At 35.9% G+C, this 14236-nt stretch overlaps 1 protein-coding gene across 1 annotated transcript in view; it reads left to right on the forward strand.

The window, feature by feature from the left end:
* LOC123675862 (homeobox protein engrailed-like SMOX-2) overlaps positions 1–14236 on the forward strand; it is a 39001-nt gene that overhangs the window by 9475 nt on the left and 15290 nt on the right. The window contains exons 2-3 of the mRNA XM_045611401.1: positions 9319–9468; positions 10577–10800. Coding sequence (XP_045467357.1) covers positions 9319–9468; positions 10577–10800 — 374 coding nt within the window. The remainder of the gene's footprint in view (positions 1–9318; positions 9469–10576; positions 10801–14236) is intronic.

Below are 14236 nucleotides of genomic sequence, written 5' to 3' on the forward strand. Positions count from 1 at the left end.
AAATATTGATGCATTTCAATATTTTTATGAGATAGATGGAACAAATCAAATGCTTCATTTCATAACAAATATCTTATAACAATAACAGTGTAAACTGTAAATGAAAATTTTAGGTTAGAACATAGATTATTCGAACCGAACTGCTGTGTTTATATTTGGCATCACTCGAAATTTGAAATTCAAACTTAAAACCACAGATTACTATAGTCTGTGTTAGATCTTTCATAGATGAATATTATTTATTTGAGATTTTAAGGTTAATTCTTGCACGAAAAATAAACAACGATATCATATAAATGAAATATAATGAATGAATGGATATGAGTATCAGAGCTAATATGGGTGGTAGCGAGCTCAATTCGTTATAATTATCGAAAATGAAATAGAAATCAAGAGAAGAATATTTAATCTTTAGCGTCAACGAAATTGGAATAACTCATTTATTTGATTATAAACACTACTTTGTTCAACAAATGGAATGTTAAACGTGAGTTTATGATGGTTTTTCTAATTTAGTAGCTTATTTCCAAGGTTCAAGAAGTATATCTTATGCTTGAGAAAACTTCAGTGTTCCGGTTTTCAGGGGTGAATTAGCTCATTTTGAAAATTTAAAATGGCTTTATCTTTTTAACCGGGCCGAATCGGAAAAAATGGTAAAGGAAAAAAGTGTTTCTTTTGACCTCAAGAACCTTCGGTTAAAATATATGTACAAGTCAAAGACTCACCCTATATATTGGCAGTTGAAGATCTTGAGTCGACAGAGCTGAATATAAATACGATAACAGAGCTCCAAACAAACAATCCTCACATAGAAACATGGGATAATCGGCAACGAAGGAAGCTCCTTTGTCTCTCATCCCGCCCGCCACCAAGGGGTTGATTCGAAACGGCGTCATCTGGCACGACACTTAGGCGTCCTCGGTCCCCCGGTCGGCCTTATGACGCCGTCGCCTAAGGGCCACTATCGGCGGACGCGTCTTCTTTCGACGCCCCGCGTCCCGACGCCTGTCGAAAAAACGTGCTGCGGATTTACACGTATTAATTCAGAGCGCCCGCGAGACGTCCCGAATGCTAAATCCGGAAATAAATTGACTCCGCGGGAATATTTCCGGATCTCTTCGGCTGGGAATAAATCAGAGACGCGGATGCGTTTTGTAAGGGAAACTGCCCTTTATTTTTTTTCCTTCTTTGTATGGACCACCAAGGTTTATTTCCTACCGATTCGTATTGTCGCGAAACAATGAGGTTATGAGGATTTATTGGGTGGCGTTTTGGGACTGGGGTTTCGGATATGTGCAGGTGTTGAAGCACTTCTAGTTCCGCTAGTATCAGAAAACTAATAAATTCCATTTTTGTGGCATTGCATTTTCGTGTGGATTATTACAACACTGATGGACGACAGACGAGAATTTTATTGTGGTACAGCACTAGGGAACATCCTTGAACACTCTACCCACTCAACTGGTCATCACCTCGTTACTTACTGCACATAACTCTCCTTTCCTAAGTTTTATACCTGGGTTCCAAACATAAAATCATTTTATACACCGTGAATTTCTTCTTCCTTTTCTTATTCTCTAAGTTGTATCCCTGCGCAATGGTATCATGGTATCTGCACACTAATAAGGGTAGGGGAAATATATTCTGTATAGTATTCTCTATTTCTCAGAACCTTATGAATGAGAAAGTTGTATGCACATGTACCACGAAAGACCATTGTTACACTATAGTGCAGGTACATTTATATTAAATATTGTGACGACAAATTCGGCTAGACACAGGTATTATGTCTAATTGCATTTTGTCGCCACATTCATGCCCGAGTTGGTATTCGTTACGATCAAACCAAAGCTCTGCATTTTAAAAAATCCAATGGCATTTCATTGAGCTTGACTTTGAATTTGTTTTTGTGAACGTCTAAGAAATTTACTTATCGAGGGTATATTCACCTATCAATACGCCGTAACTATGGGAAATATACAAATTCTATTGGTTCATCGAAACATGAGCTACATATAATAATCAATGATATAATTCTATAATTAGCTAAGACTATTCAATTTTCAGAGTCTAATAAAGAATAAAATATTTCGGTAGTCAAGACCTACATATACCGAACATATAGGTAGGCAAAATTTCAACTCCGTCGTATTTATAAACACAGTAATATGGCGTATTTCTTTTTCAATATTTTCCTTGAATGCTCTACGGTTTTTATAATGTGTTTATTTTGATATTCTACACGGAGCATGAAACTGTCATTTTTCATCCAAATCCAAGTTTCTATTTCGATGGAATGTGCAGTTTTGGCATTAAAAAGAAAACAGAAATTCCAACGTCCTCTAATTTGATCACACCAAATGGCGAATGCGCAGACAAACTCGCACAACTGAAGTCCAATGCCAAAATACTGCAATTGCCTTCCAGACGTGTACACCGACTTGCTTACTGGGTTAAATAATACCATGTTAGATATAATTCTAAGATTTATTTTATTCCGTATGAACCGAATATTCCATTTGGAATATTATGAAATTCCTGATTAAAATCGGCAACACTGTACAGTTCTAGGGATTTTCACGCGTTTTTTAGTACTTATGTATATTCCTATGATCACGGTATGGTATTTCCTTATACTGTCATAGAACCCATGGTAATTTTTAGTGATTGGTTTCCAATTAGAGATGAAAATTACTGAGAATATCAAAACAAAGGTTAGAACTTCAAATTCAATGGACAAAAGAACAAAGAGCGAAGAATAGTGATGGATTAATAAGCAAAATCCATAATATCAAATCAATTAATGGTTAATGAATGAAACTGAAAGGAATATGAATATTTTTTTATTGGAAATGTGGACTAATGCGAAAAATGAAATTTTGTTTGTACAATGTGTCTGAAGGCTGGAGTTAAGCTGGTGAAATCTATTCTCTTCAAATCCTGGAGATGATTATCGGTAAGTCCACGCGGTGAAACAGAAAATATATTGCCTTCAAAGACTTGATAGCGATATCGACAAAAAAGCATTTCAACCTCTTACCGTGTAGTGTGCCAAATTAGGAACATGTAAGGGATGAATTGGTTCAAAAGCGTAAACGCATTCTGTTCTCAATCACAAGAGTAAGACAATATTCGATTATACACCGATTCACGAGACGTAGTTCGCGAGACATCACGAGAACGAACTACGTCGAGTGAAGAGGTTCATATAATCATCAGAACATGAGTTGTATAATCAAGCATATTAGGTAGGTGTTTCTTATTTCGATTCCTGTAACGAGATACCGTCCTCCTTTCTGCTTTTTTTCTTGAAAGTTATTCGTTTACTTGTACCATATTCGGAACAGTTCCCAATAAAGGCTGAACTAACTGTTAAATCGGCAAATTTACCTGAGATATTTGGATATTGTGGAGGAGATTATTGACCAAAAAATCTATTGTCTATTTACCACTGGCTAAATTCAAACTTAGTCTAGCAGAAATTTTAAGATTTTACTTGACACCAAGATTCGAAAAAAAAAGAAGTATCCATTTTCACACATCACTGACCCAGAAATCCATTGCGATAATATAGAATATTTTTTTACGAAGATCACCAGAGATATAGGTAAATATACCGAGTGCAAAGCACTAGTTTCCTGTGAATAATGTAATGTGACATTATTTTACAAGGAACGTTTTCACTCTGAATGTAAATATATAATGTTTTTCCTTTTACTATATTGCAACCTATTTCTAATAATTTGATAAGAATAAGTGGAATGTTTCAGTTCCCTTTAACTTAACGCAAGATATGCCATATTTAGCACACGTCATAATATCAATTTTTTTCGCCGAAAATTTTAGAAGAGAATGTTTTTGAACATTTTTATGGATATATGTACCTACCTAATGCACAACGTATATGAAAAAAAATCGAGTAAAAAGTTGACAGACAAGAGGACGAAATAATAGATAAATAATCCGTTCAGAAGGAAATTTGATGTGCTCTGCAACAGCAATCAAAGATTTAACTGGAAATAAAAAACAATCTGGAATTGAATTAAATTGATTCTTGAAAATTAGAGTTATATTAAGCGGCAAATAATCCGACTATATTGAAGAATTACTTTTATCTGATAGTAAAAAATTTAATGTGCGCTGCAACCGAAATAAAAGATTTTAGTCGAGTTGAAAATAATCTGGAATTGAATTGATTCTCTAAAATTAGAGTTATATTAAGCGGTAAAGAATCCGTCTATATTGAGGAATTACTTTTATCTGATAGCAGAAAATTTTATGTGCGCTGCAACAGTAATGAAAGATTTAACTCGAGTTGAAAAATAATCTGGAATTGAATTGATTCTCTAAAATTTGAGTAATATTAAGCGGCAAATAATCCGATTATATTGAAGAATTACTTTCATCTGATTGTAGGAAATTTAATGTGCGCTGCAACAGAAATAAAAGATTTTAGTCGATTTGACAATAATCTGGAATTGAATTGATTCTCTAAAATTAGAGTGATATTAAGCGGCAAATAATATGCCTGTATTAAATTTAATGTGCGCCGCAACAGAAATGAAAAATTCAACTCGAGGTAAAAAATAATCTTGGATTAATATCTTCGGTACACACCGACGTTAAGATCGTCGTCGAACTTTCGACCTATCTAGTTTCAAACGTTCTCAAAACCTGGGCGTCGGAACATCGAGTAAAAAGTTGCCAGACAAGAGGACAAAATAATAAGTAGATAATCCGTTCAGAAGGAAATTTGATGTGCTCTGCAACAGCAATCAAAGATTTAACTATAGTTAAAAAATAATCTGGAATTGAATTAAATTGATTCTTCAAAATTAGAGTTATATTAAGCGGCAAATAATTGGAATATATTGAAGAATTACTTTTATCGGATAGTAGAAAATTTAATGTGCGCTGCAACAAAAATAAAAGATTTAACTCGAGTTAAAAAATAATCTGGAATTGAAATCATTCTCTAAAATAAGAGTAATATTGAGCGGCAAATAATCTGCCTGTATTAAATTTAATGTGCGCCACAACAGAAATGAAAAACTCAAAGATTTAACTGGAGTTAAAAAATAATCTGGAATTGAATTAAATTGATTCTTTAAAATTAGAGTTATATCAAACGGTAAATAATCCGTCTGTATTGAGGAATTTCTTTTATCTGATAGTAGGAAAATTAATGTGCGCCGCAACAGAAATAAAAGATTGTAGTCGAGTTGAAAAATATTCTGGAATTGAAATTATTCTCTAAAATTAGAGCTATATCAACCGGCAAATAATCCGTCTGTATTGAGGAATTACTTTTAACATGATAATAGGAAATTTGATGTGCGCTGCAACAGAAATAAAAGATTCAATTCGAGTTAAAAAATAATCTGGAATTGAAATGATTCTCTAAAATTAGAGCTATATCAAACAGCAAATAATCCGTCTGTATTCAGAAATTACTTTTATCTGATAGTAGGAAATTTAATGTGCGCTGCAACAGAAATAAAAGATTTAACTCTAGTCAAAAAATAACCTGGAATTGAAATAATTCTCTAAAATTAGAGCTATATCAAACGGCAAATAATCTGCCTGTATTAAATTTAATGTGCGCCGCAACAGAAATGACAAATTCAACTCGATTTAAAAAATAATCTTGGATTAATATCTTCGGTGCACACTGACGTTAAGATCGTCATCGAACCTTCGACCTGTCTTGTTTCACACGTTCTCAAAACCTGGGCGTCGGGACGTCCCAAATCGTTGCTGCCGCTCCGACGGTCCCGAGACTCCACCGGGGGGGTGCGAAATCCGGCCGTCGGCGACAACGCCGGGGAGGAAATGACGCCGCACACTTCAACACCTCCGCCGTTGCCACGGTTACCCCGCGGGTGGCCTCCTAGGAGTATCGCTCGAGCGGTGCTTGTTTATGTTTTCGGAGTTTTGTAACTGAATCAAAGCGAGTTTGGAGGATGACAGGGGCCAGGGAGGGAAGCCATCGATTTTTTTTCGGGAGGGTAGCAGTGGTCTGTTCTGTTTTCGTTCAATCCGAGGAGGTTTCTTTGGATTTGGAGGTTATGTAATTGATTATCTTCTTCATTTTCGATTTGATTTGGAATTGGATTTTAGTATCGAGTGTTGGAAAGAGAATAAGAATATTTGGGCTCTCGTTTGTTCATGGGTCAATGGACTAGTTTTCATTTTTTTGTTAAGGATTAATTCTAAAAATTTAAGTAAAATGAAACAAAAATGTGAAAAAATCATTGAAATATCTCTAGAAATGAAAAAGTTATGGGACTTTGAAGTTGCGCTTGGAAGAATAATTTCATAGTACGTGTAAGTGTCGTGACGTCACACACTAGACGACTGGTATTGGCAGAGTGCTTACGAATTCATTGGTGTACAATCACTTGTGCTGTTCGTGTCGTGTTTTGTTCGTTACACGATGGCTGAAATAACTTACTATATACATACATATAAATTACCTTTTTCGCTTTTTACTTTTTACTCCTCACATAAATATGTTTTGCTATTGATAGACTTCAACAACCAGTACTCAACTACAAACTGTTTATGAAACGTTTTTTAAATAAATCATCGTTATAAGTTGAACCATGATGAAGCAAACTCAAAAGTAGATACTCAGTTGAAAAGTTCAATTCCTTTTATTTCAGCACTGACATAAGATGGATTTGAAGAAAAAAACTTCATCACTGCAAATATATCTATTTTAGGCAAATTGTCACTTTGTCCTTTCACGAAGCCTTCTTCCATTATGGTGACATAAAAACAAAACTCGAGTTAAAACTACACTGTACAACTACAAACGGCGCGAGAGCCTTGGCGCGGCTAAGTATTTAAACGTAATTTATGGTGTAGCGATCACAGGCCAGTGCCGTGACGTCACAGACGTGTCGGAGACCAAAGCAATCCGCGCTAAAATACGTAAATTTAAATAATCTATTTCTCATTCATTTATTGATGGATTTTAAAAATGTTTTCACTGATTTATCAGTTTTGCTCTATATTTTGATTCTATCGTGTCAAATATAGTATTATCAACATCACTAAACTAGTCCATTGCGCCCTTGAGTAGGTATACCTACACAGCAGTGGGGCTTGTCCTATGATGCAGTGCCTCACCAAATAAATTCTGGAAATTTTACGTACCTATTAATCGGATATTTTATTAATCTATTTCAACCTCGATTTCACATCATTCGCTACGATACTGGGTCTCTGTTCCCAATAATCCTTCTCAATCTCACGATTCTTGTATATTCATCTCACTTCCTCTTTAAAAACTAAACGGTCTGCGGGCTGCGGCATGCCTAACGCACTTCCTTGTCTAGCGCTTCATCTGCATCGGCGCGGCGATAAATCGAGAATATGTATTCCTACGCCTTTGAAGGCGGCTTCTAAAATTAGATTTGAGGCATGCCAATGCTGCAGGGCGAACTGCAATTATTCTGCATTATTCGGGCAGCGGGAAATCAGGTTAGCTTTCGTTTTGTAGTGTTTTGCTGTGTCTCGACTGTCTCGTGTAGGTTTGTCTCGTGTTTTTTCGATAAGATTTTTTTGTCTATCGACTTAATCACAACCAGAAGGTGAAATGGATTTAGCGACACCGAGTGAGTCGTTTCAAATTCCCAAGGTGAATTAACATATCTGAAGTACTTGTAATTTTGTAAATTTTTTTAAAAATCAGCAACATTTAGTGAAGCGACCTGTTCCAGATCTAAGTAAATTTCTTGTGACTATGGGTGGGTTCGAAAATTCAAATCGGGGGTTTCAAAATACATGGTATAAATATTTGAAAAGTACGACTGGCTCAGTTGATCAGTTTTTATTGGTACATCTAAAATCAAAATGAATTCTTCGATTCAGTTGCTTTTATTGTGGATAAAAAATCTCAAAATCTTTTTTTCCTGAAAAGTTGATGAAACAACTGACATTATGCTGCTTTTCACAATTCTCCGTTATGTATAATAAATGACCAAACTTATTGAGCGATTCATGTAGTTTTATGATTAAGTTTTGGACTTTCTACTGAAGAAACACCCTGTATATACGATGAAAATTTGTATCTTGTAGCTTTTTTGAGAATTCTAAGAAAAGTAGTGGAAAATTTTGCGAATGATTCACCACTCAATTAGATTAATATTAGTTTATGATGATCATATTATGAATAAGCAAAATTTGAGAATTGAAATTGTTGCGGCTTTCGATAGTTTGAACTCTGCCGAAATTCGTATAGCAACACAATCCGAACGTCTCTTGATGCATCGAAAAAAATTTAAGAATCTACTCTGAAGGCCCATATCAGATCTGACACAGGACAAGGGACAATCCACAGAAAGACTTCAAGTTTCTGGAGGAGTTGTTGAAGATCTAAGAACACGAATTGATCGAAATCCTCAAATATCTTTGAAAAGATTATTTCTGCAGTCTGGTGTGCCCCAGTCAACTTGCCACAAGATTATAATGAGAGTTGAATACTTTTTTTTTACTGATAAACTAATTGTTTAGGTATGACTAACAGATTCAGTGGCTTCCTCGAAAGCTTTCTTATAAGGTAATATGTGCTGCTTTCGAGGCAGCCACATCATGAGGTCTTGTAGGAATAAATAAATTTATTCCTACAGTACAAGTTTCATTCGTAAATATATCCTGCGCTGTAGGAATACATTGATTTAATCGCATGTGAAATTAACGGGCCCTCAGACTAATATGTGTCTGTTCATTAGGTAAAACCCTCCTGAGAAAAAATTGCACAAAATGATTTTATCGTTTAAACTTGGACTTCCATCCGTTCTCAGGTTCGAATAATTATTATCTGAATTGTTGTAATGCAGATTCCCTGATGTGATATCATTGTACATTAATGGGACCCACAGACGAGCAACTTAGTCGCCAACCAAGTTGCTATGTTGTCAAGTTGGTCAATTTGCTAGTTGGTGGTTGGTATTCCAAGTTGCCAATTAGGTTGCCAACTTAGTTGTCAACTTGGTTGGCGACTAAGTTGCTCGTCTGTGGGCCCCATTAGACACTTACCAACAAGACATCGTTGGGGAATCCCCAGCAGGAAGACAATCATATCGAATGTTATCAGCGCTTAGGCCTTAAGGCTCCTCTAATTTCGGGAGCTCCAGTGCATTGCACCGTATAGCTTCGCCGCTGACTAGAACGAGCATTTACAATGTATTTCATTGAAATAATTCTTATTGTTCTGAGAGATGGCGTACGCTTAACAATTAAGATTACGAAATTTCAGAAATTTTGTTTGATTCCCAAGAAACTCACAATAAACTAATTTTAAATTTTCAGATAATTTGGTCCATGTCACATCCCCAACGTTACTGGGTTTATCATACCTGGGAAACCATTCTTCGACGATAGCGAAACCCGTAGCGAGCAGACCACATTTCAATCCACATTTACTGCTAACGCACTGTAGACCGCAGCCTTACCTTACAGGTGAGTTACTTTTTTAAGGAAATATGAAAATATAGAATAAAATTGTGAATAACTACATCTGTAAAAAATGTAACATCAATAAAGGGGCGAAGTAGAATAACTGTAAGCTAAGTTGAGAGGTAAGGCAAATACTGTTAGGTCAGGAGATAATACTCGTATCATAGATAGTATAAAGAATGCAAAGTTATTCTCGATTAAACATGTCAGCTTACGAGCCAAATTCTCGTCATTTGCGGGAGGTTTTAATTTTCTACTCTCTTGTTAAAACCAACTGCAACAATCCCAGGCAATTAATACGTTTGAGCCGAGCATTCAGAGATAAACGGCTGCAACACTCGTACAACGAGAGACATGATGAAGTGATTTTACAGTATGACAATGCTCGACCCCATGTTGCAAAATTTGTCAAATCATACTTGAAAACGTTGAAATGGGAAGTTCTACCTCACCCGCCATATTCTACAGACCTTGCTTCCTCGGACTATCACTTGTTTCGATCAATGGCACACGGCCTGGCTGACCAGCACTTCTGGTCTTATGAAGAAGTAAAAAATGGGATCGATTCGTGGATCGCTTCGAAAGATGATCAGTTTTTTCAACGCGGGATTTGTACGATGACCAAAAGATGGGAAAAAGTAGAGGACAGTTCTTTGAATCATAAATGTATAACCAGTTTTTTACAATAAAGCCTCGAATTTCGGAAAGAAACGGCAGAACCAAAGTTGTATGTGACATACATGCATAATATGAATTTATATTGTAAATACCTTTGATTCGATTTGATCACCATCTTCAATTTTTTATTATAGTATATCCAAAGTCACTTGAACTAGTCCATAAAAACGCTTGGCTAGAAGTCCATTTGAAGTGGTTATCGCGATCCGCTAAATACCGGGGTTTATTTGAAAGTATTGTAAGGCAATAAATTCTCTTGCCCCAAATAAATTTCTGGAAACTTGGACAGCCCCTCGAATAATCGAATTATTCTGGCTTCCTCCAAGTGACTTTGGATATACTATACCACAGACCGTCAAATCATAGTTTTCACCATATTTTAGTTATTCACAAATCATTCTTCGTAGAGTTTCTGAATTTGAAATTTTTCCAGTATCCACGCCAGTTTCTGGTGCTCAGACGGCAGTGTTTCCCTTACCTGGTACTTTTCCATGGGCACATAGTGGTCGGGGAAAACCTAGAAGGGGGATGATGCGCAGAGCTGTCTTTAGTGACTTGCAGAGGAAAGGATTAGAAAGAAGGTTTCAAATACAGAAGTACATAAGCAAACCAGACAGAAAAAAACTGGCAGAGAAGTTAGGACTCAAAGATAGCCAAGTGAGTATTCAACTTATAAATTTCATTTCATTTCGTTGGGTTTTTCACGCGATCTACAGTTTTCACGAGGATAGAGGTAGCTTTAAATAATTATCCAATTTATATACGGCTGTTCAAAACAGCTAATTCGGTAAAAAAAACTTGACAATCTGTTGAGAAATGCTAGTAAGATGACAATATTGTGGAAAAGCTTGGTTTTCTTTAGGGCCGGTATTATAAAGGGTAACCGACGGTTGAACCGATGCGTCAACTACCAAATTCCGTATTTCTAGTAAGGAATTTGGTAGTTGAGGGCAACGGTTGACGCCGGTTATCCTTTATAATAGCGGCCCTTATAGAGCCCACAACTGGTAGAGAAAGATTAAAATAAATTTTCGTCATGGAAAAATTATTATAGATCTCCGATAACAAAACGCATTTCAAATCTTTCTGAACCATACTTAGGTTTCAATGGTTTCATGCCTAGTTATTCTTCAGTCTTGAAACAACTTTAACTTCTTCAACTCCAGGTTCAGGGATCTCAATATCTAGCGTTCTAGTTTCTACTTATCCGAAATTACTATAATTTAATAAAATAAGTATGAATTCATCAAATGTTCATCTTAACAGTCATCTGAAAAGTCCCCGGTCTACCATAGTATAACACATTTTTTCAGCAAAATTCTATTTTATTATTCAACATAGTTGTCTTCGAGGGCGATACAGCGATTATAGCGATCTTCCAACTTTTCGATATCATTTTTGTAATACGATTTGTCTTTCGCTTCAAAATAGGCCTCAGTTTCAGCGATTAGTTCTTCATTGGCGCTAAATTTCTTACCAGCGAGCATTCTTTTGACGTCTGAGAACAGGAAAAAGTCGTTGGGGGTAAGATCTTGCGAATACAGAGGATGCAGAAGCTATTCGAAGCCGGATTCATGCAATTTTGCCATTGTTTTCATTGATTTGTTACACGGCGCATTGTCTTTCTTCAAATGGGGCCGTTTTTTTAACGATTTCATCCTTTAAACGATTCAATATAATAATCGTTGTTGATGGTCTGGCCCTTTGGTAGGTAATTATTGAATATTATACCTTGCGCATCCCAGAATACTGATGCTATAACCTTGCCAGCTGACTGTTGTGATTTCATGGCTTTGGATTCGGTCCACTCAGCTGACTCCGGAATGAAATGATGGAGCCATGTTTCATACATTGTGACATATCAACGCAAATATTCAGGTTTATGGCACTTAAACAGCTTCAAACACTGCTCAGAATCATTAACACGTTGTTGCTTTCGATCAATTGTGAGCTCGCGCGGCACAGAGCTTTCTCGTGTTCAAATATTCGTGAATGATATGATGTACACGTTCAGATGATATCTCCACAATGTCTGCTATCTCGATCAACTTTACTTAACGGTAATTCAAAATCATTTTGTGAACTTTTTTGATTTTTTTGTCGGTGACAGCCTCTTTTGGGCGTTCACTGCGTTCGCCGTGTTCGGTGCTCATTTCACCACGTTTAAACTTAGCATATCAATCAATGATGGTTGATTTTCCTGGTGCAGACGCCGGAAACTCTTTATCAAGCCATGATTTTGCTTCAACTGTATATTTTTCTTTCAAAAAGCAATATGTTATCAGCACACGAAATTCTTTTTTTCCATCTTTTTTCAAATAACAACGCAATATCTCACACACTTATGGTTGGTATACTAACTAAAAATCATATGAATTTAATAATAGCCATTTTCAAAAAGGTGGGACACTATTCCATATTTACCCAAGTGTTACCGAAATACAAAATCCCTGACGTTATCGTGGATATATGAAAAGATTTGAAAGGAGACCTTTTGAAGGAAAGAAGGGTATTAAATGAATCAAGTTATTTCTATTTCATCCCCCAAACCTTCAAACTGAAAATATCCAAGCATAATCAAGCTAAACCTCCTCATCAGCCTGAATTGCGATCGCTAAACCACTAAATTTCAACCGAAATCAACTTTCCACCCCTAATTACCTTCGATACCCCATAAATCATCCCTGCACCACCCCCTTACGTGACAAAATACCGATGAAATGGCACGTGTGATGAACAGGAAGTGATAATGATCCGTAATTTTGTCGGATTGACGGAAGCGTCTGAGACGTCGCGACGGCGAACCAAAGGGTCGGTGGTGGGGGTATCGAGCGCACCATTGGTCCGTATCTTGGTCTATATTTCGTCTTGAAGAGACGTCGGGTCCGCCTACGATGAAATACGATTAATCGAGTGTCAGCTTTGGGGTTGAGTGAGCAGAGGCGTACTGAAAATTGTTGAAAAGGGCAAAAATTGATGATAAATCTTATTTGATATCTCCTGCATTGAAATAATTTCTCCCTAACAGTGTTTTGAGAGCGAAAAAGATGATTTTCATATCATTTTTAAAAAGTTGAATTTTACACCCTTTTAAAGAAAATAACTTTTTCGTCAGAACATTCGTGAAATAGAACTTGTTCGCCTTCATTTGCTTCCCGCAAGCCGTGCGGAGATCTTATGTACATGGTGTCCCTTCGATACTCACTGAATCTCGATTCTCGAGAACTATAAGACTTGGAAGAAAAAAATCTTCAAGGACCCCGATCTCTCTCTTTTTTCGAAATGATAAGATGTCAGAAAGCAGATCATAGATATTTTGATTCGTTCTCGAGCGTTTCTGAAAAATGGCTGTTTCAAATATTTCGCTATACCTATCTTGGTTTCTGTTCGAGATTTTCAATAAAATTCTAGAGCATTTTTTCAGTAATTTCTTCGGTTTATTTTTATAACAAATCATATAAATCAATTACCGGTTTAGAAATATAGAGGAGAGTTAGTGTTTTCATATGAGAAAAACTATACATATAGGCTATGACTTGATTACAATTATAATGGACACAAAATGAATTAAATCTCGAAATAAATGAAAAATCTTTTTATATGTATAAGGTGTTGATTTTTTCAATCTGTTATGGGTGCCATATATAATAAAAATTTGTGAAAAAAAAACAACAATTTCAACTCCATCGGTTATGTGGTCACGGAAATATTGAGTCAGTTTTTTTTTATAATTCTTGAATTTTTTATGTATGTGGTTGTGCGATAAGTGTGAAATTTTGTATTAGGCTTTCAGTTGTCGTGTTACATCCATTTCCGAATTTTAGTTTTTGTCAAATGAGTATTCACTTTTATAATTAAACTGAAAATAAAATGTCATATGTCGTATTTTCGGAACCTCTGGTCGGATTTTGTCCATTTACGTACTCAAAAAGCCAAACCTACCCTGAAAATATCAATTTTTAGGTCCTTTTCTCAGTCTGTTTGTAATCTTGTTTACAGAATGGTTCACAGAATTCATATCATTCTAAGCTTACAATTCGACGAAAATCGTGACGACATAGTAAAGCGATCTTATATAAACATTTAGAATAAC

The sequence above is a fragment of the Harmonia axyridis genome, chromosome 3 (genome assembly GCF_914767665.1).
Source record: "Harmonia axyridis chromosome 3, icHarAxyr1.1, whole genome shotgun sequence".
Classification (NCBI taxonomy): domain Eukaryota; kingdom Metazoa; phylum Arthropoda; class Insecta; order Coleoptera; family Coccinellidae; genus Harmonia; species Harmonia axyridis.